The sequence below is a fragment of the Rhincodon typus genome, chromosome 23, assembly GCF_021869965.1.
Source record: "Rhincodon typus isolate 14 chromosome 23, sRhiTyp1.1, whole genome shotgun sequence".
Classification (NCBI taxonomy): Eukaryota; Metazoa; Chordata; class Chondrichthyes; order Orectolobiformes; family Rhincodontidae; genus Rhincodon; species Rhincodon typus.
Window position 1 is genome coordinate 20,728,162 of NC_063354.1, and position 22,744 is coordinate 20,750,905.

The 22,744-nt window shown below is 37.8% G+C and overlaps 2 protein-coding genes across 2 annotated transcripts in view; both read left to right on the forward strand.

Moving 5' to 3' along the window:
- Positions 1-12,526, forward strand: part of dnai2b (dynein, axonemal, intermediate chain 2b) — a 63,230-nt gene extending 50,704 nt beyond the window's left edge. Inside the window, exons 9-12 of the mRNA XM_048611062.1 lie at positions 1,587-1,733; positions 5,674-5,901; positions 10,955-10,987; positions 12,383-12,526. Of these exons, the coding sequence (XP_048467019.1) occupies positions 1,587-1,733; positions 5,674-5,901; positions 10,955-10,987; positions 12,383-12,397 (423 nt within the window). The 3' untranslated portion in view covers positions 12,398-12,526. The remainder of the gene's footprint in view (positions 1-1,586; positions 1,734-5,673; positions 5,902-10,954; positions 10,988-12,382) is intronic.
- Positions 1-22,744, forward strand: part of rpl38 (ribosomal protein L38) — a 474,590-nt gene that overhangs the window by 203,548 nt on the left and 248,298 nt on the right. The gene's annotated exons all lie outside the window — the stretch shown is intronic.

A 22,744-nucleotide genomic window follows, 5' to 3' on the forward strand; every position in this document is an offset into this window, starting at 1 on the left:
TTTTTGTTCCTACATTTCATACCCGTCTATTACTGTAATGAGCTCACATAGATTAGTTTGTTTTGGGGCTAACATTTAATTCCTGGTTCCAGTGCAAGTTGTTATCTTTTATTGAGTTTTTAATGGGCATTGTTTTAATAAACAAAGTATTAGGTGGTTTAATTTTTTAAAGCATTTTCATTTATCCTCAATGTCATTCTGCATATTGATCTTTTCTCTTGAGAGCTAGGTAGTAGTATGGTTCTAATCAATTCTACAAACGTCTCTTAATAATGTACTGCTTGAAGATACATAAATATGGCTGAAAAAAAGTTCATCTTTCCCTCTATTCCTGTTTAGAAGGCAACTTGTCATTAGTCTGCACCCCCTGATACCTAATCTGACCAAATGTTTAATTATATGAGGCATTGTACACACAAACTCATTCCAGTCACAGTGTATAAAGTAAGCTGGAGCAACTTGTACATTGTACCTGTCACTAAAGAGAGTGTGTATGCATCACTTAAGGAATCTTGCTAACAGGTTCATCTGTAAGTTGGTGCTTTGTTCATTATAATAGAATTTATTTTGCTGAGTGTGGCAATTTTGATACATTTTATCTATTCTTGCATTTAAGACATAAGAGCACATTGTAAACCATTATCTGGAATTGCCTGTTTGGAGCATCCTGACTCCTCTTCTGTTATTTTGCTCCCTGTGGGGAAGCACCTGGCATCAGCTTGATGCTTATCAGAATTCAGATCACGAGCTCAGACAGTAGAAAATTTTAAGCATGAATCTGAGCTCTACCACTGAATAGCTTTTACAGGATTAAAATATCATCTGTGAATGTTCTTATTAAGTTGCAATCTAAGAAAATATTTTAAAATGGAAAAGGAACATGCAGCTTTTTGTACTTGTCTTTCTGGCACTTCAGCCCTCTTATCTTCGCATTCAAACTTTAAAACTTCCCTCATATCTTTGATTTCACTACCTTACCTAGCAGATTTTTGAAAGTGTAATGAACATTTTGGGCGAATATTTTGTTTTTCCCAATATATGATATAAATTTAAATTAATTTTCTTCCTAATTGTGTAACATATCCTGAAGCAATATTTTTATTCACTTTGCCTAATAATTTTTCAATGTAAGTGGTCATTTTATGAAACTGAAGTGTATAAATGTTTTAACAATTCTGTTGCTGACCCCATATTAGTTTTAGTTCTATTTCAGTTGCTACAAAATGGTTTTAGTTGAGCATATTTACTACATGGATACATGCGGCTGTCATGATAACAATATTAAAAGTTGTGATGCTAGTACTTTCGTTTTAATTGGTATTTGGTGTCACATGTCAGTGATGGAATTTTTCTATTTCTAAAGTGCCATGATAATGAAAAGTCTAGAATAATGTACTTTTTATTTCAGCCTGATATAATACAGATAGGGATGTCATACTGATACTGAAGGAAAGTTGAGTTTAGATATAGTTGCTAGGTAAAAAGGGAGAACCAAGTGTAACGTGTTTCATTGTCAACTTGCTGCATTATGACTTTTTTTTGTAAATACATTCACCTTCCTTCCTCTCCCTACCCCAAACATTTAGGTGTGTGATGAAGCTCTATACAGTTTGCGCATCCAAGACAATGGCCGATTACTTGCCTGTGGTTCTCACCGAGGCACAACAACACTGCTCGAGTACTCATCAGGTTTCTGTACTTACCAGAAAAATGAAAAAGCACTTGCAAATGCGGTGAGTGTTCTGAACAAGAATGTTTGATCACCATTTCTGCAGTCAGCTTGTGTAGTTGCTGAGCTGCAGTTTTATTTGTAAAATTAATGGAATACATTACATCAAAAATTATTTTAAGTAAAACTACAAATCTGAAGGGTGTGCTTCAGATCCAAAAATGAGTGAAGTTGCTGGTAATATTGCCAAATTATGTAATTCTAACAAAATCTAGAGCGTATGATGTGAAATAATGCTGATTAGACATTGTTTGGAAGCTGTGACCTCTGTCAAACTCCTTGACATTGTCCCTGCATTGTCTTAATGAAATCTCTGTTTGGTGCCTTCCTGAATAAACCTTCTCGATTTTGGTCAGATGTTTGACCTCTTCAGGGATGCTTTGAGAGCATTTCTGGATCCTCCTGAGAATCTCCTGGACTAGTTGACTTCACAGTACAACAGAGTTGCTTGGAGACTCTGATATCAGGCAAAGCAATGATGTGTTCAACCCAGCACAAGGGTATTCAGTGTTTAACATCTCAATACTGGGCATGCTGGCTTGGGAGAGGATGCTGCTGTTGCCACTGGATTTGTAGAAATTTACACAGGCTTCACTGGTTAAGTCTCAAAAGCGCATAGTGACAGATGGATCACTGCTGCCTAAGGAACCACAAGCTTAGTCTCAGGTTTTTGATTCTGGTCCTCAAATATTTACATTTAGCAAATTCAAGAAAAATGTAAGAAACACCACCAGTACATGGTCTTTTTTGGTGTCTGCCTTATGACTCTTTCAACCACAAAGCTTAATTGACAACCCTCAAAAAGTTTATCACCGTTGCAAGGGACCACGTGTTTTCATTTGATTACAGACTGAAAATGGGAAAAATGGACACTGCTTTTAAAAAAAGGAGAATGTACAAGGGGAAAAAAAAGTACTGCCGATGCTGGAAACCAGAAACAAAAACAAATTGTTGGAAATCTCAGCAGGTCTGGCGACATCTGCGGAGGAAAAGCAGAATTAACGTTTTGGGTCCAGTGACCCTTCAGAACCATGTTCTAAAGCAGGGTCACTGGACACGAAACATTAATTCTGCCTTCTCTCCACAGATACTGCAGACCTGTTGAGAATGTACGAAGAGTTGTTTGCAGCTTGTAAACATTTGATTTTCCCAATTTTGAATTGGATTCCTCTGTTTGCTATTATGCTGTATTTTAAATTAAATTAACTAATATGCTATTCTGTCTCTCTATGGGCGAAACCACTTAACATACTAAAAGTCAGTGAAGTAACTGGCACTAATCTGTTCTCCTGTAGGCCACATATATAAATGTTTCAATCTAATCATTGAGCAGAAGACATTAATTTCCGTTCATCTGGCTGCTTTTCATTTAGACTGTTCTAGGCCATTACATCCGAAATTATTTCCCGTTGTAGCCCAATTTTAATGGCTTAGACTTTGTATAAGTTCAGAATAAAAAAAAATAGATGTACATGAGCTGTTGAGTCTGGGCAGGGAAGCTGCATTTTTTTGAATGGAGAATGTGAAGAGAGGCTTCAGTTAAGAGGAGGGGCAGGCTTCTTCGGTTGCACAGAGAGGGAGGGTTCGGTTGCTGAGCAGAGAGGGAAACGGGAGTTGAGTGCTGTGGGCATTGATGAACAGGTGGTGTGTCTACAAAACAAAGATGCACTGTCTTTTAACAGGCTTCTTCGGGGCTTGCAGCTGTCAGGAATCAGTATAAAAATCACAGCAGCCATTGCTGTCCCTGACTGCACAACCCCAAACACCCGTCTTGTGACTGCTGAGGGTCGCTATCCACAATTTGGAAACTCTGTCTGAGACTGCTTTTTTTTCTGGGAGAGCAAGATAAGATACAGAAAAAAAGCAACCTATTTACCCATGCTCCAACTTTTTAATGGTGCCAACTAATCAGCAGTAAGACTTGATACCTTAAGCTTCTCCCCCCGGTTGTGTACTACTGTGTGGTTGTCTATGAATGGCAGCTATCTAGGCTAGCTGGCTAAGAGAGATCTGTTAAGGCAACTTCAGAGTGGCAGTGGTGGGAGTGAAAATTTGTGCTCCATGATGCTACTGTCCCTCAGGCAGTTTCTCAGCACTCTTTGTCATCTGGTGGAACACAGAATGCCAGCATGTTTTGAAGATCTGGATGCTCTGTCAAGCACCACAATTCACAATCACAATAGAAGTTGTCTCGGCTTGGATAGCAGCAGCCTGGCCTCTGTTTGAGCTTCTAGAGCAACATTAAAACATTGGCAGGCCTTTGTCTTTGCAGTAGAAGCTGAAACTGTGGCTCACAGCTGCTCCATCATGGTCAGTCTGGCAGCATTTCCATGGAGGTGTCCACCACATTCACTGTGTAAAAGATGGGGTTCATGCTCTGCACAGTGACCTGTGTCATGATGGATCCAGACTCTTTGCTTGTAGTCATTAATTATTAACTATCTGGCTATGCACTAAGTCTCTATATCCACATTTGTCAACATTTTCCTTTATTTTGCCCAAAAATGTCTTCATTCCTGCAGCAGAGCTGTTGTATATTCACAGCATGCATGATGGTGAAGCAGGTCACAGTTGAATACCTGGAAGCAGTGAGAGGTTTGTATTCATGGCTGGTATGATTTAAAGTTGTGTGAGGCAAGGAACTGCACAAGGGGGTTCTTCATAGCCCAATTACTGGGTGCCTGAGTCTCCAGAGAGTCCATTGTTCTTGGTTCTGGTGTGGATCTGCTGTGCTTGGGTCAAGATGGGTTTTGCTGTCTTCGGGTCATGACTGGGAACAGGGCAGGATCAATACTGTGGCCTGTGATTTTGCTCCTTGGCCTTGGTATGAGGTTGAGATATAACATACAAATATTAAGAGTAAGTTGTGTTTTGTTAAGGTGTGATGGATTGAACAGTGTGAGAGATGTGGTGTGGTGGTTCAAGATGTGATTTGCAAATGCATACAAAAATCTTGACCATTTGAGTAAGGTCATTAAATTTTTAATGTACTGCTACCAGGTCTCTGGTGCTGTTCTCTGGTCATTTACTATCATTGCCACATGCTACCACATTCTTCACAGGGCCACTCAGGAATTTCTTGCTCCCAACGGGAACATGGCCAACTTCCTGCTTTCACCTCTTGGCCAAGTGAGTCTGAGGCAGTATCACGACTTCTGCAACCCTTCCTCTTTCCTTGGAATGAAGTGGCCTCTCCGTCAAAGGATAGTGAGCATTTCTGTAACTTTACTTTTATGAAGGGAGTGACATCTGGAGGCATGGTTTCTAAGGAACACAACTCAGCCCTGTGGAGAGTGCAGTGGATGCCAAGTCTGAAGAGGTCACTGATGTGAAGACCACACCTTGTCAGGCCACAGTCTTGAAATAAAATGTTGGATGAACTTTTGTCTTATGTCCCATTTCCAAAATGTGCATGATATACTGCAAACTGCAGACCCATGCCCAAGAATTGGGGCAAATGAATTTCACACCCTTTCACCAAAAACTCGTTCTAACTCAAGTTGCAAACCACTCTGGCTTGTACGCAATGATTTTGGATTATCGTGAAATTATGCAATTTTGATAACAATCCCTTTTCCTAAATGGATAAAAAGTTAATATTTACATAAACTCAACTTTTTAAAAAAACTACAGACTTTTAATGTTATAAAACAGAATGGAATCTGTATTTTTGATCATTTATCCTTTGTAAACTGGGTGTAATTTTATGCCAAATCTGATTTCCGCTTTTAAGAGGTGTTATTTTATCAGTCTCATTTTGCCATTGCATTAATTAACTTAATATACAAATTTGTATCTTCCATTTGGAAATTTACAAAATCCCATATTTTACAAAGATGATTTTGCGGTTTCTTGTCCGTTATGTGAATATTATTTGAGCCCAAGCTGATTTCATCCAAAACTGCTGTTCTATAAATATGGCATTATTTTCATTTCATTTTTAGATGTTTGAGAGGGAGACAAAACGGGAGAAGATTCTGGAAGCACGTCAACGTGAGTTACGTGTAAAAGAACGTGCTAAATCTGAACAAGGAAGGGCGGTGGAAAGCAAAGAAGTCGATGAGGAGGAGACTATTAAATACAAAATTGCAAAAGCTGAGGAAACATTCTTTGAAACTATTGAACAAGAAAGAGAGAGATTTGAGGTGGAGACAGAAAAAATGGACCAACAGGTACGTTGAAGGAGAGTGAGGGATTTTTATTAATCTGATGGTGAGATGTACTTTAAGTATATTTATCAAGATGGTCCTAGAGGCAGGAATTTTAACTTCCCAAAAGTTAAATTCTTGTTACACTGTACAAGATGGTTGTGAGGCTGCAGCTGGAACACTGTGTAGTTTTGGTCCTCATATTTAAGAAAGGATAGACTGGCATTGGAAGCAGTTCAAAAGAGATTTACTATCGGCTGATTCCTGGGATGAATGGTTTGACTTTTCAAGAACAGCTAAACAGGTTAGGACTTTATTCATTAGAGATTCAAAGAATGCTGGGTGATCTTATTGAAACATACACCATTGAGGGGGCTTGACAGGGAATGTTGGGAAGATGTTTCCACTACTGGGGAATCTCAAACTAGGGGACATTGTTACAGAATAACGAGACACTAATTTAGAACTGAGATGCAAAGGAATTTCTTCTCTAAGGGTTGTGAAATTCTGGATTTCTCCAGAGTTATGGAGGTTAGACCACTGAAAGCACTTAAAGAAGGGGTAAATATTTGAAATGGTGAGTTTTGAAGGGTATGAGGAGCTGACACAATGAGAAGTTGAAGCCTAGGGCAGATCAGCCATAATCTTATAAAATGTTGGGACCAGGGGCTCATGGTCCTGGTCCTATTATTTGTTCAAAAACAGGTGGGTTTGGGCTTGGCAAGCAATAAAAAAGTTAAGGTTCTCCAACTTGACTCCAGGTCACATCCAAACCAACCTTCATCTTCAGGAGAAGGAGAATCGGCGTGGGTGACCAATCCTCCTAAATGGAGGATCCAGACATTGTGGACCATGTTAGTACCAAAAATATATAGAGTACAAGGAAAGAGAATCCTTGTTGTAGTAGTAGTAGTAAAGTCTTTTGAGGAAGGGAGTTCCAAAGACTCATTACCTCCTGTGAGAAAAGTTGTTCTTCTCATCTCTGTCTTAAATGGATGACTCCTTATTTTAATACAGTGATCCCTAGTTCTAAGGTTCTCCCAGAAAAGGAAACCTCCTTTCCACATGCACCCTGTTATGTTATATGTTTTAATCCAGTTACCTTTTTGCTGTTTTGGCATAGGACAATTAAGTTTGTAAAAATGAATGCATTGCTCAAAGACTGCAGCAGTAGAAGCAGACTATGGTTTATGGGCACCAGTATTTGGCAAAGCGGAGCTGTACTGTGATCTGCTCCTGAATTGTGCTGGTACAAGTGTTCTAGTGAACTGCAAAACTAGAGATGTAAAGAGGCTTTTACCCTAAATAGTTTGTGCAAATGATCAAATTTTGGAATATTTGATAAATCAAAAACTAAAGGCAAGCCAAGTGAGAAAGGTATTAATGTGGCAAATGTAAACCAATCATGTCAGGAGAGGACAGTGTGTATGAATCTAAGAGTGCCTGAACAAGTAAAGCTAAAGGTTACAGAAAGAACAATTGACAAAAGTAAAGGAAATGTATTTGAATGTATGTAGTCTTCAAAACAAAACATGAACTAATAGCACTAGTAAAAATAAACAAGTGCATCATAGAGAGACAGCTGCAGAATGACGTAGTTTGGAACCGGAATATTGAAGGGTACATAACATTTAGGAAGAGTAGGCAGCTGGGAACAGTAACCACACAGTAAGGTAGCGTATAAAGGAAGAAATAATGGGAGCTCATCAAAAAATCAATGGAAGTTTTAATCAATCTAGAGACTAAAAAACTTCAGGTTGGCATAGATAGATAGATGAGGAGCTCATAGAATGTTTTAGGAATATTTTCTTAATAACATATAGGGAGAGAGCAGTGTGCCCTAGACTGGCAAGTTAAATTAAATCGGAGCAATTATTTGGGCATGATAGCGGTGCTAACTAAAGGGCACTAGCAAATTAGATTAAGGGATAGGTCAATAGAGATGCAGAGAAAGACGTTTATGGAGGTATTTCAGAATGAAGAGATATATTCCTTCAAAAGAGAAAAATTCCAAGGGAGGACTCACCATCCTTGGTTAACTAGAAAAGTTAAAGACAGTATCAAACTTAAAGAAAAAAAGCATACAATTGTGCAAAAACAGGTGGCAGGACAAAATTTACAATCATCAAAAATATTATAAAAGAGAGGAAAAAATAGTGCATGAGAGAAAGCTAGCAAGAAATATAAAAACAGTAAGATTTTCTTTAGATATTGAAAAAGAAAAACTTACCAAGTGAGCATTGGTCCTACAGGAAGTGAATCTTGGGAATAAAGAGACAGTTCTTAACGTTACAAATACACATAATATTTCCAGAAATAGCTGTCAATCAAGAGAGCAGGACACACTCAAGAAAATTGCAATCACCAAGGAAGTTGTACTGAGCAAATTGTTAGCCACAGCTCCAACAAGTCCCAGATCCTGGTGCCCTTCTTACTAAGGTATTAAAAAGAAAGGCTGTGTTTGTTGCCACCACAACTGCAGGGGTGTCCCCACAACTACAGTGCTTTTGATGTCACTGCCAGTGACAACACAGTGCTTGTGTAACATGTCAAATTTTATTTCATGCAGCAGCCTGGTGTGCCTGAAACAAATTAGAAAACCACTGACCCAGTAGATTGCTCAGGAAGAACTCTTTGGTGCCTCACCTGCTGCCTCACTCACTGCTGCTTTCCATGAGCGAGTAGCTACAAGGGGAGAAGCAGGGCAGGGAAGCAGCAGGACAGTGGCCAAAAAGTTCTCATGTAATGGTGTAGGGTCAGCATCACCATCTGTGCATACACACTCTACAGCCAGAAAGCTGTGTCATGGCGGAGTGGCATCACTGATAACATCTGCACATGTGCAGGTGGATGGCATCCATCTGCTCCCAACATCTCAGCATGACAATGTACATTCCATGAACGAAATGGCTAATGAGATAGTGGATGTACAGGCTTTAATTTTCCAAACTTTTGTAGATTCAGGAAAGGTACCATCTGATTGGAAAATAGTGAGTGTAACTCCTTTATTCAAAAGGGGAGACCAAGAACAGGAAACCACAAGCCAGGTCGCTTAACAACTGACATAGGTATAATGTTAGTACTACTATTAAAAGAGGTTGTGGCAGAGCACTTAGAAAAGAGGTAATTATGCAGAGTCAACATGGTTTTGTGAAAAATAAATCATGTTTTTCAATTTATTGGCATTCTTCGGAAAAGTTATCTGAGCTGTGAGTAAAGGGGAACCGGTGATGTACTGTGCATAGATTTCCAGAAGGCATTTGATAAGTTGTCACAAAAAGGTTATTTCAGAAGATAACAGCTTGTGGTATAATGGGTAACATAGTGTCATGGATAGAAGATTGGCTAGCTAACAGGAAAAAAAAGTGTGTCAATTTTAGCTGGTAATATGTAAAGAGTGCTGTGCCATAGAGATCAGTGCTGGGGCAGTAGCTTTTTACAGTTTATGTAATACTTGGACGAAGGACTGAAGGTATGGTTGCTAAATTTATTGATGACATAAAAATGGATGAGAAATTAAGTTTTGAAAGTGATGTAAAGTGTGTACAAAGGGACATGGGTTAAATGAAAGGGAAAAGATCAAGCAAATGGTGTATAATATAGGAAAATGTTAAATTGTCCATTTTGGCAGGAAGAATAAAAAAACTCTCTTGTCTATATAGTGAGAGATTGTAGAACTTTGAGATGCAGAGGGATCTAGGTGTCCTAGTACCTCAAACACAAAAAAATCAGTATGAGTGTATGGCAAGTAATTAGAAAAACAAATAGAATATCATTGTTTATTGCAAGGAGAATTGAATACAAAAGAAGGGAGTCTATGCTTCAGTTATACAATACATTGGTGAGTCATGTGCATAGTGTTGTTTAATTTGTTTACGGAAGGGGTACATACTTTGGAAGCAGTTCAGAAAAGATTTAATTAATCATTTTGGGATTGGTCAGGTTGTCTTATGAGGAAAGGTTGAACAGGCTAGGATTGTATCTACTGCGATTGAGAAGAATAAGAGATGATTTTTTTCGAAACATGCAAAATCCTGAGGGGTGTCAACAGCATTCACGTGATAAGAATGTTCCTCTTCTATGAGAACCTAGAAATTGAGATCGCAGTTCTAAAATAATGTGTCACCCATTTAAGACCGATGAGGAAATGTCTTTTTTCTCACAGAAGATTGAGTCTTTGGAACTGTCTTCCTCAATAGGCAGTGGAACATGTCCCTGAATATTTTCAGAAATAGATTCTTGAGAAGCAAGAGTGTGATAGGTTATCAGGGGTAAGTAATCAGATGAGCCATGAAGTGCAGTTGAGTGGTCTACATGTATTCCTAATTTGTATGTTCGTATGATAGCAATTCATGAAAAGAATATGTAGTAGTGGAGTTCAAGCAGGTGTAGACTCTGGGAATGTTACCAAGTTGAAAGTAAATGTTCTATTTGATGGATAGGATGTTCATCCTATGAATAGGGTTCAAAAGCTCAATTCTGGTTAGAATAGGGCAGTATAATTACAAAAGGCCTGATTTGTATTGAAGGATCAACAGATTTGGGGGGACACAATGGCTTTGATCATCCTGATGTGAACTTGTATTAATACTGGCTGACATACATCATGAAGGAAAAACAGTCATTTGGGATTTGATGAAGGGAAGCCTAGTAACACAGAATCTGTCATGAAGTCTGAAAGTTTCAAACAAGGCATCGTCTTTAACCATCTATGCTAGATAAGGGGCTAAGTTTTTTTTTAAAGTGCTGGAGTAACCTTGTAAATATTTTGAATTTTTACACCTGCTTGTTCTATTTCATAAAATGGAGCAGTGAGCTTTTATGACTTTAGTGAACACGTCTGAAAATTGTCTACTACAAGTAGGCCAGATGATAGTCATCTGTAGTCAGGATGATAGTGAAATTAATTTAGCAAAAATACCCATCTCCATCCATTTACACTTCCAGATTAAATAATTTGAATTTTGGCACACATTAAGCAGAAGCCTTAAAATGAGATTCCATGTTTGGTGTTCAGGAAAAGCCACAAGTATAGTTGTTTCAAATCAAATTGTTACAAAGTTGTGTTTTCTTTTAGGAAAAGGAAACATCAGAGGAAGAAGATGATGAGGTGAGAACAGCTTATTGAATTTGATGGATTTCCTAATGCTTTGGTATTATTTCCAAGTTAGTTTAATTATTTAATGTATCATGACTATAGCAGGTGGTCCTCAGTGCTCTGTAAATTGTTGATTTGCATAAGTTAGTACAATAGCCCTTAGCACTTTTTAATGATGCAATTTTAAAGTGGCCAGCAGCACAGCTTTAAGCTTCAAACAAGATCAAAACGTAGTTTGGTGCACCATTATTGTTGAAAGTTCTCAGTGAAAAGTGTAGTTATTAACTAAAAGTACAAATATAAAGATTAAAAAGTAGGTAAGGATCAAAGATATTTTATAAAGATGAAAGTGCATTAAATCTGTAAGATGGTTGGAATACTGTTATTTGCTTGAAGATTCTCTTTCTAGAGTGAAGTGGTTAAAGACTTGATGTCCGATTCAGTTGAAGAGCTGGAGATTGCTTTCATAGGTGGAGTGAGCTATTACAAGTGATAGGAGGGAGTGAAACTTTCTTTTTGTTTTGCTTTTACAGCTCAGCAAGTTGTGTCCCATTGTAACCTGGTTCAGTGGCCTGGTCTTCCTTATCTGATGGTGCCTCAGAGTTCTTAGGAGATTCTTCCCAAAATGTCTTATACAGATCAAAACTTAAAATGGGTGCTATCCCAAAACTGATTAATCAAGCTTCCATATTTGGTTGCTTATGCCTGGGACATAGATCCTATCAGTTTTTGTTTTAATTGAGATATTTAACTGTTAAGTATCTCAGCCTTAACTTGGATGGCTATCATTGTGACAGTGTAGTGCACTGGGAAGAGCAATACACACCTCCAAGGTAACCATTGTCAAGACATTTCTGTTTATCCTTGGAATATTTGTTGAATCTCATATGTTCTGTGGTGATTTCTCATGGGATAAATGCAGCCTAGTCCCAATAGCAGTTGCAACCCAAAGTCACAAATCTCTGACTTTTGGGAGCCATTTTGTAAAATTATTTATTCAGTTTAAAGACAGATTGGCTTTCTTTACAAAATGTATATTATAATTACACAGTCATGACCTATGTAAAAAATAGTTGAAGGTGCTGACTTTGTTCTTGTGTAGTTAGAATCTAATCATTAGTTCAAAGTTTTGATTCCATTTTAGACCCGCTGATACAAAAAAATCTCCCGCTTCTTCCAGACCGCCACCTGAAATTGTTATTATTTCAAATCTTAGTATTAGAAAAATGTGTTTACAAGAGACAAAAATTGGATATGAAATATGATTTTCAAAATTGAAGCAGATTTATGAAACACTTCATCAGCTGGTGTATCAAAATATGTTCTATTTCAGTCTAGAGATGCCATGGTGAATCTTGTTCTCAGGTTACCGTATACTTCTAATTTGAGCTTTTATCTCTTTTTTAGACGGATGATTACTAACTGGAGAATGCAATTTGAGTCTGCAGCATCAACTGAATAAATTAATTCATTTTGCTTAGTTATTGAAAGAACAGCCAACGTCCAGAAGATCAACACCTTGAAACTGTATATTGACATCTGGACATTAGATGCACCTATTTTCATAGTTTGTTAACTTTATTCAAAATATGTTTTTTTTGGATATTTAAATAAAATTTCTAGCTTGTCTTTGTAATGGCTTTCATTTATAAATGCTGCATTCTAAAAGATTTATTGAGCAGCAACAAAGTCAATTTGTTGCAAAATCAAGCTTCCTTGTGTTGAAAAAGAACAAATTGTCTGTCAAGACAAGTGACACTACCATAATGTATATTCTTTCTAAACTTTTGCCCCAACAGAGACATCTATTCCACAACTAGGAAACAGCTGAGGAAGCTACTTTCAAAGCCACATTTAAGTTTGGTTGCTGAAAGCAGTCATCATGCTCTTGAATTTTCATAGTCTTCAACCAGGTTAACTTTGCAATGAGTTAACAGCACTGAGAGACTATGTTTTCATTAAAAAAAAGTTCATACTTCCAAGGTAGATATTCACTATTCTTTACCCCAGAGCAGCCAATCCTGCAGGCCTACTGAATAAGTTATGACACTTCTTTGCTGAATGCTTCATCTTTAGAAAGTGTTACAAATACAGCATGAAGTTTATATGATATGTTAGGTTTTATGACTGTTTCTTCAATTTGGCATGGATGAAAGAATGAGGAAAGACATGTGAAATGTTCTGATTTCTGCCCAGCAAACAGTATAGGTAGCTCGGAGATTAAAGGGAGGCCCTGATTGTCTTACTGGGAAGAAGGAGCAACTTATTCACAACTACAAAGAGTGACTAGGGTTGCTGTGCTGACAGTGCTAGATCGTTAATCTTCACATCAGAGTAAGGTGGCGGAATGGCAGGTTTTGTACACAGTTATACTTTAATCTGTCCAGTTAATTCCAAGACAGAATGGAATTATTGTTTAAAAGATGGTTAATCAGTATTTCTGCTAACTGTTACAATTTAGGTTTATCAGATGTTTCAGAATTGTAACTCTTGTTTTACAAGATGACTATTTTTTGGGATTGTAGTTTTAAAGGTAGAATACATGAAAGGGCAGGGGGCGGAATTCGGTGGCCTCTGCTGGAGTCTGCCTGAGAATAACTGGGTAGTTTAGTTCTAACCAAAAAAAAAACTGTAGCTGCTGCAAGACCTGAAACAAAAACAGAAATTGCTGGAGAACCTCAGCATGTCTGGCAGCATCTGTGGAAGGAAAGCCAAATCAATGTTTCGGCACCAGTGACCCTTCTTCAGAGCTCATGCATTCTAAAGAAAGGACTTTAGACCCAAAACATTGACTCTGCCTTCTTCCCACAGATGCTGCCATATCTCCTGAGTTTCTGTGATACTGTAAATTCTCCTTTACTTCTGAGATGGAAAAGGAGTTGGGATCAAAGAATACTGATTACCTTTGTCTCTAAATATAAATGGTAATATGCTTTTCATTGCCATAGAAAGATAGATAGAAGGAGCCATGTTAAGATGAGCTTCAGTATAAACACAGAAATATAACAGACAGGAATTTCAGTTTGGCCTCATGTGGTTATGCAGCCAACTGAGAGTTTGAAAGCAAAAGGTAGGATTAGCCAGGCTTACATTAAGCAGAGAAAATGTTAATTATCATTCACCATTCTGAAGGTAGATGGGATGCTCAAATTGAATGCTGAGTTTGAGTGGAGGATGTAATTGTAATGTGTGTGATAATGTTGCTGGATTAATAGTCCAGAAGCCAAAAATAATCCGTGGAATTCACTATCCCAGAGTATGGTGGATGCTGGAACATTGAGTAAATTTAAGGAGATGGACATATTTTTCATTAGTAATGGGTTGAAGATGTGTGGAGAGTGGGCAGCAAAGTAGAGTTGAGGCCATGATTGTACTCGAAGGGCTAAAATGTCTACTCCTCCTCCTAGTTCTTGTGATCTTTGGGGTACTGGTTCAAATTCCACCATGGCAGCTAGTGCAATTTAAATTCGTTTAATAAAGTCTGGAATTGAAAGGTAATCTCAGTAATAGTGACTCTGAAACTCTCATTTGTTATAAAAACCTAACTAATAGCCTTTAGAGAAGGACATCTTGTGCATCAATGGTTCAACCACTCCATCATTGCTGAATTGGAGCTCTTTCACAAGCAATGGTTGATGCTATATCAATTCAGTTTAAAGCCATGTGTTCTTTAGGGGATGTATTATGGAACATTTAAGAATGAAAATGTGGTATGCAGAATGACTTAATTAGGCAAACTGCAAAATTACTATTCTTGATGGGTTGAAATAAAGAGATAAAGCCAACAGCATGTTTATTGCATGTCGAGCTTTATACAACTTGTGTAATGTTCAAAGTTATAAGCTAAACACAGTCATTAATCCTGCTTTCAATATAAAGGCAATGAAATACAAGAATCCCTTGGTGTCCAGTATTTAGATTGTTTAAACCTGGTTTGTACTTGTCAAGTTTGTGCAGTTTTGTGTAAGTTCAGCAGTTTTACTTGATCAGCTTGTATGGCTCAAGAGGAGAGAATAGGAGACTGGACCCTTGCATGGAGATTTTGAATTGGCAAAGTGGAAGAGTCAGTGGTGAAGGGATTGTGGAGTGGGATCGAGGCATGGAAGATTTAAAGAGGACAGTGAAGGACAGGGTCGGGTCAGTGGCATGAAGGAGTGGTGGAAAGGAATTAGTGGGGTGGTGGACACTCTGTCAAGGTGAGAAAATAAGGAGCTGAAAGGGTAGTGTCAACGGTGTACCCATCTCAAGGTGTTGGTTGCAAAACTCCTTACAACATTTTGGTTGCCTCCACTGAGATTGCTCTCTGCCACCACTTTACAATGCATAGAATTGTCGGCCAGTTGACACTGCAGATTCAGACATGTTCATGGTGAGAACAACACTGGACATTAATATGAACATTCAATAAAGAATGAACACAAAAAAAAATAACAATTTTCCTTCCACAATAAAGGAAATGTTCCCAACTCCCCTGCAACCATTGGTATGTGCCAACATTGAAGCATACCAGCATATTTAGCTCTCTGACCAAGTTACTGTCAACAAATAACTGATAATGCACATGAAATAAAATGATGCCAGTGTAATGTGAAATATGTGTAAGTGAAATTTAATTTTGGGAAAAACTTGTGCACTTTAGTGCTCTTTATCAAGGAAGGGTCACCGGACCCGAAACGTTAACTCTGTTTTCTCCTTCACAGATGCTGCCAGACCTGCTGAGCTTTACCAGCAACTTTGTTTTTGTTCCTGATTTACAGCATCCGCAGTTCTTTTCGTTTTTATGTTAGTGGGAATGGAGTTGGGCAGAGATATTGTGGTCATGATACACATTCTCTCTGCGGACTAGGAAAACTTGGCCACTTGTAGAAACAGCATTGTCAGCTCATGGCGGGTTTCACTAATGAACTTTGGTAAACTTTGTGCATGCAAAGCACATTTACTGTAGGGATAGCAAAAAGAGAAAGTGGCTGAGTGGTATTATTGCTGGACTGTTAATCCAGGGACCCGGCTGACATTCTGGGGACCTGGGTTCAAATCCCACCATGGAAGATTGTGAAATTTGAATTCAATAAACTATCTGGAATTAAGAATCTAATGATAACCATGAATCCATTGTCAATTGTTGGGAAAAACCCACCTGGTTCACTAATGTCCTTTAGGGAAGGAAACTCCCAACCTTACCTGGTCTGGACTACATGTCATCCCAGATCCACAGCAATGTGGTTGACTCTGAACTGCACTCTGGTCATTTAAGGATGGACAATAAATGCTGCCTAGCCACCAATGTCCTCATCCCATTAACGAATAAAGGGGAAAAAAAAGTGGTGCACTTGTCCTGTTAGAATTATCAGGAATGCTATGCAATTTTTTAAAAAATCCCAGCCGTTGAATGGCAAACAGACCAACCGGCTATATAATTGGAACAAAAACAGAAAATTATTGGAGAAACTGAGCAGGTCTGGCAGCATCTGAGAGAAAGCAGAGTTAGTGCTTCAGGTCCAGTGACCCTTCTTTAGAACAGGACTGGGCTTGAAATGTTAACTCCGCTTTCTCTCCACAGATGCTGCCAGAGATGCTGTATTTTTCCAGCAAATTCTGTTTTTGTTTCTGATTTCCAGCATCCATCAATTGCTAACAGTTTGACAAAATTGTTATTGTATAGAAATAGGATTAGCTTTAAAAATATAATTTTATTTGTATCAATATTGTTTGCTGCACTTTCATTTGCCTCATCTCCAAGCTTTGGAATTCCCTTGCTACAAGTATGTCTCACTATTTTGTAAGACACTTCCACTTTGACTAATATTTGATCATCTGACCTCATTTTCCCTAATGTGGCAGGGTGTCACATTTTGTTTGGTAGTGTTCCTGCAAAGTGCCTTGGGAAATTTCACTGCATTAAAGGGGCTATACAAATAAGTTGTTGTTCATGAAGCCACATAACAGGCTTTCACCTGAAGATCTATAGTCCTTTATACACTCCATTATTCTGTTTGCTGGTAGTTTTTTTTCTGTCAGCAATATTGTCATTCCTCCAAGGAGTGATAGTTCAAAAAAAGGGAAATTGAAATACTCATTTGAGCAAGTCATCACTTTATAGTGAACTGCTGCAGCATTCATAAATTAATTGAAAGGTCATAATGACATTTGATATGCTCATGCCAACAGAATAAACAATATCTGAGCTGGGAAAGTGAGGTGTTGACATTACATCAGCTTTGGTAAAGGCCTCTACTCCTTGATCCAGCATTTACAGGTTTACACCCATGCATTTCGTTTTGTTTTCCAGTGGTTTTCAATGGACTTTGCTCAAGGCAAATTGTCATTTTAGTCACTTACATCGACACCTTCATTATTTTTGTGTATCTGTTTGAATGCAAGTTAATCTGCTAAATTCTGAATAGCATAAAACTTACCAGAAATCATCTATGTAGTTAGAAAATAAAAAGGTTAGCAGAAATTAAGTTATATAGAAAATAAAAATATTATTGATTAGAATCTGCTGCAGTATTCAAAGACTTATCTAGAGGTCTGATTTTGATACAATCTGAGGGGGAGAACCAAATCTAAATAAACAGCTTTGCTGAATGACCCCAAAATAAAGAAATTTCAACAATATACCACTTTCTAGCTTTTACTTTAACATCAAAACCAGTACAAATGATGCATGATTTATATGGGAAAACAATACTTAAAACGAAAAGGTAAATTTCACTTTCAGTGTTTAATACATAAATATCTTCTCCAATAACAAACACTCACATCACTTCACACACAAACATGGTGTCTAGAAGCTGTAGAGTTTCATAATATGCTTTACCTTTTCACGCAGGGAAAGTCAGGCATCCAATCTGACAACAGCATGCGCCTTCAAATTTCAAGCTTATGATTATAATCTGCAATATGCATTTGTACAAATCCTCACTCCCTCAGCCTGTGACAGTCCTCATTGTGCAGTTTTTCAGAATTCCTTTTCAACTGACCAACCAGTAACACCACAGTGGAAAACACCCAGCTTTTTAACATCTCCAAGCCATGCACACAGCTTTTCACATTTTAGAGCATTTTAACCAACACACAAAACCTTCAAAGCTGCAGTTGCCTGAAAAAAATTGAACTCTTCCTAAGAGCTCTTTTCCAGATTATTCTCTGTTTTGCTTTCTTTCTATGTGTCTGCATCTACACTAATTGCCCTTAACGTCCAGCTTTTCTACTTGTAGTTATCTCTTCTTTGTGTCTGATAGCCACACAGCTCCTGGTCTTAACTTCTTTCTTGTTGATATTGCTTCCAGATCAAGATTTATCAGGTTGTTTGAACCACTATTTGTTAGTTTCCAAAAAAATTGCATTATTCCCTTTGCAAATGATTCGAGCTGTTAGAAATCCTTTCCAAGCATTCTTAAATTCAGTGATAGATTGCTCAGATGTTTTAAAGAAATTACCCATTTTCCTTATTGTACTGCTTTCAGAGTAAAGTAATCATATTATATCATGGAAAGTGACATATAGATAAAAAAGACATCAATCCAGTAGAGAAAATGTATCTTTGGCAATTCAATTTGAAGTGACAACTCTAGACTACTGTTTCCATAGGGTAAGCTCATTTTTGCCTTTCTAGTGAGTAAATAATATTTAGTACTGAGAAATCTTTACAAGAGAGCTTACATATTTGCACAATTAACAATGAAACTATCTATATTAATTGTCTTTTTAAAAGTTTACTTGTTTGGATATATTATGACACAACTTCATAGTCATCAGATGCTGAGATGTGACTTCAACACTGACCTTCTAGCCCAGAGGTTGGAACATTACCTCACTATAATATGTAATATGCTTTATGCAGTTTCTATTCATAATAGAAATTGAATCGCAATGTATCAGTATTGAGCAGTGATTAAATGATACCATGCATCTTGCATTTAGGAATTTTGCTTTTCAGAATTTACATTCCTATTTGCAGATGGATAACTGGAACAATATCTGGTTCCCTTCAAAATTAGTACTTGTTAGCTCAGTTGGCTGGACATCAGGGTTGCATGCAGAGTAACAACATGTTTCAATTCCTACACCAGCTGAGGTTACCATGAAGGGCCCTCCTTCTCAGCCTTTCCCCTCACTTGAGGTGTGGTGACCCTCAGGTTTAGTCACCACCAATAGTCTCTCTCTAACGAGCTTGCAGCCCTATGGTCTGGTAGGACAATGGCAACTTTACCTTTACCTTATATGCAAAGTAGCAATTCTTGTATATTGTCATAAAATTATTGTTATTTTTCAAAATGTATGTATTTTAATTCACCTAAGATTCTTTGCAATAGTGATTTGATCATCAATCCAAAATCATTACTTTTAACTTCTTTAATATTTGCAATAATTGCAATAAACCAAAGTTGTGAAACAAACAATTGATTACAACATATTATCCTTCAATTAAACGTACAAATGGCTTTGTATTTGCTACAATATCTTTTGACCTGGATATCTCAGGCTTAACATTACAATTCACTGCAACGTCTTCAGTGTAAGTTTAACTTTTCACCAATAAACAAATATTTCTAAAAGCAAATACGGTAATTGTAATCAAAAGATCATTTTATTGATTTGTATTGACATTCTATTTAGTTTAATTTCAATAAGCTGGCTCTCATTTTAAATACTAAGCAATTTCATACTGAATCTCAAGAGCAACTCCAAAACTTAATATAATGCACACTGCACAGTGCTTTGTGTACATGACATCTTCATGGTTTCTTTCTTTAATCCAGCAGATCAGCTTTTTTAAACCTTCCTGCGTGACCCAAGAAAGTCATTAATAATCCAACCAAACAGACTGAGTATCAACTTGTAAATTCTTCCAATATGTCTATGGCACACAGTAGGAGCAAGAGATATTCGTGGTCAGCTAACTAATGGAAAGAAATTGGAGCCTCTACCATCACTGTCCCTGCCTCCAGACTTCAACATGCATGTAAAAGTATATGTTTCTATAGTAACATAGACACCACAGGGATGCCCATTTGGCTCAGCTTGCTGGATAGCTAGTGTGGATCAGATTGATGCCAACAATGTGCAGTTCAATCCCAGTTCTGGCTGGGGTGGATATTGCACCTGCTTCCTTTCCCTACTTGTGCGAGAGGTCATGGTGCTGTACCTGCTTTCAGGTAAAGAACTAAAGGAAAAAGATCAGCTATTATATCTGTCACTCTTACAGGATGCAGAGTTGATAATTTTTGAAAGCATGACTTTATATATTAAGTAATTTCAACTCTCTTTTTGTTGTCCCAACATAACACAGCCAGATAGAGTGCTGATCATAACATTGAATGAGGTTGCCTGCTCTATTACTCACCATGAAATGGGTTTATTGCTATCATCTTCTTTTAGGCTGAGGATCTAAAGAGCCCACTTGTTCTGGTGTGATAGAAAATAACTAATTATAAAGTTAATGAGAATAGACTTGTCTTAAGCAAGATGTATTTGTTGCATATTAGCAATTACGTACAAGTTGATATGGTAGACAATGTTACAGAGATTTTGAGGTGTCATGAAATCCTGAAAGTTCTCACACCCATTCCAAATGACATCTTCACAGTGGGTGATACCAGTGCACACCTTGGTATTAACCCTTTCGGAAACTTATACACTTATGAAACAGGGTTTTGCCACCAATCATGCTGGAAGTTGTGCAAAATAACCTAAAGTGACTTGCATGTTTTTATCTCCCACCTTATGGAAGTAACATATTTCTATCTTTTCCTAACAAAATAGATTGGGACATTTAGTGAAAATCCATACTTTACCACATCAGGAGCATGACATATTGATAAAGCAACACGTGTGCATGTGCCATCTTTAAAGCATTGCTAAAAAAAACACAAAATAACATTAGAGATTGTAGGAACTGCCGATGCTGGTGAATCTGAGATAACAAGGTGTAGAGCTGGATGAACACAGCAGGCCAAGCAGCATCAGAGGAGCATCATATTTGTTTGGTTTGGTGAATTCTTGTGCTTACAAAAGTCACTGAAATCCCACACCACCCCCACCCCCAATGTTTGTCATTCAATGCCAGCATCATTTATTTGGTACAATGTAGATGCAGGCTAGATGTAAAGTTTTATTTTCCGTCTGCAAACAAGGTAATTTAATCCAAACTCAAAATAGTTTATTATATCAGCGAGATTATCTATAAACCACACCAACTTAACTGTGGTAGAGAGAACCTTGTTTCAAGAGATCAGAAAGTTGAATCATTACGGGTGGAAATTAGAAATGACAATGACAGAAAATGCTGTTGGTAACAATTTATGGGTCCCCTATCTATAATTATACTATTGGACAGACAAGTAAACAAAAATTATTGGAAATTAAAGCAGAAAAAGAGCTGAAAATACTCAGGAGGTCAAGCAACATCTATGGAGAGAAAAGCAGAAGGATGTTTCAGCTTAATAACCTATTAATAGAATTGTGAGAAATTAGGAATGTCATATTGGGTTTTTAGCAAATGCAAGAGGGCTGAGAATGGAAAAGGGATAAAAAGGAAAGGCATGTGATATGTTTGGAGACTGGAGAAATTAAGTAACACATATTGGTGGTGCAGGTCCAAGGGGAAATAATAGGATGAGGAAAGACACCAAAGATGTGTCTAGAGAAGGTGACAAAATGATGAAGAGCTGCAATGTGAAAGGAAAAGCAAGACAAAGACAAACTAAAGTCAAACACTGCAATAAAGAAAAATAAAATAGAAGGAGAGGTTATGGTATGAAATACGTTGAGGTTGGAAGGTTGTAAAGTGCCTAACCAGAAAATAATGTGATGTTCCTTGAGTTTATTTTGTGTTTAATTGGAACACTGCAGGAAGCTGAGGATGAAGAGTTCAACATCAGAGTGTCAAAGAGATTTAAAATGACTGAAGGTCAGGAGTTTGCTGACATTCTTGCAAAATAACTGGAGATGTTCCACAAAGCACCAAAACTGCAATTGATCTTTCCAGTGTAGAGCAATGATATAAAGACTGTGTCTTGTTCCTTTTTCTGTATTTTAATTGTGGACCGAAATGGGAAAAGAATGGTTTAAAAACCAAGGATTGCTAAAGAATGACAACATGGTTTTGAAAGCACTGGGGGTGCCATTTGCACAGCTGCTTGATCAAGCCATCAGTGAAGTGTAGTTTGCAGACAAGCCAGAGACAAGAATGTGTACAAGTGAAGATTCAGCCAGCAACAAGTAGTTGATTGGTCTGTTGGCTAGTCACTAGTTATCAATGACAAAGTCCTTCAATTGCCAACAATTAGGTGATTGATTTCCAGGTTGTGCAACACCTTCGGGCTGTGAATAAGATAGAGAAAAACAAATACACCTCCACCTGCCTAGGTTCTCTCTCCATTTTCTGCAGTGACAGGTCTTTAAACCTGAAGAAGACTAGTTCATTTTTCTTCAGCAGTTGCTGTAAGCTGTGACTTTAATAAGCCAGAGGCCTTTTATAAAAATGAGTCAGCCATGGTGTACCTCCGGAAAACCAATGAAAGCATGTGGGAAAGAAAAATGAGAAGCAGTATTCTGATTAGCAGACAAATCATTTCAGCAGATATAACACAGTGTGGAACTGGAGGAACACAGCAGGCCAGGCAGCATCAGAGGAGCAGGAAAGCTGACATTTCAGTTCGGGACCCTTCTTCAGAAATGGGGAAGGGGAACGGGGCTCTGAAATAAATAGGTGGGCATGATAGTAGGTTGGTAGTGGTGGGGATTAGTCAGTGAGATGGGAAG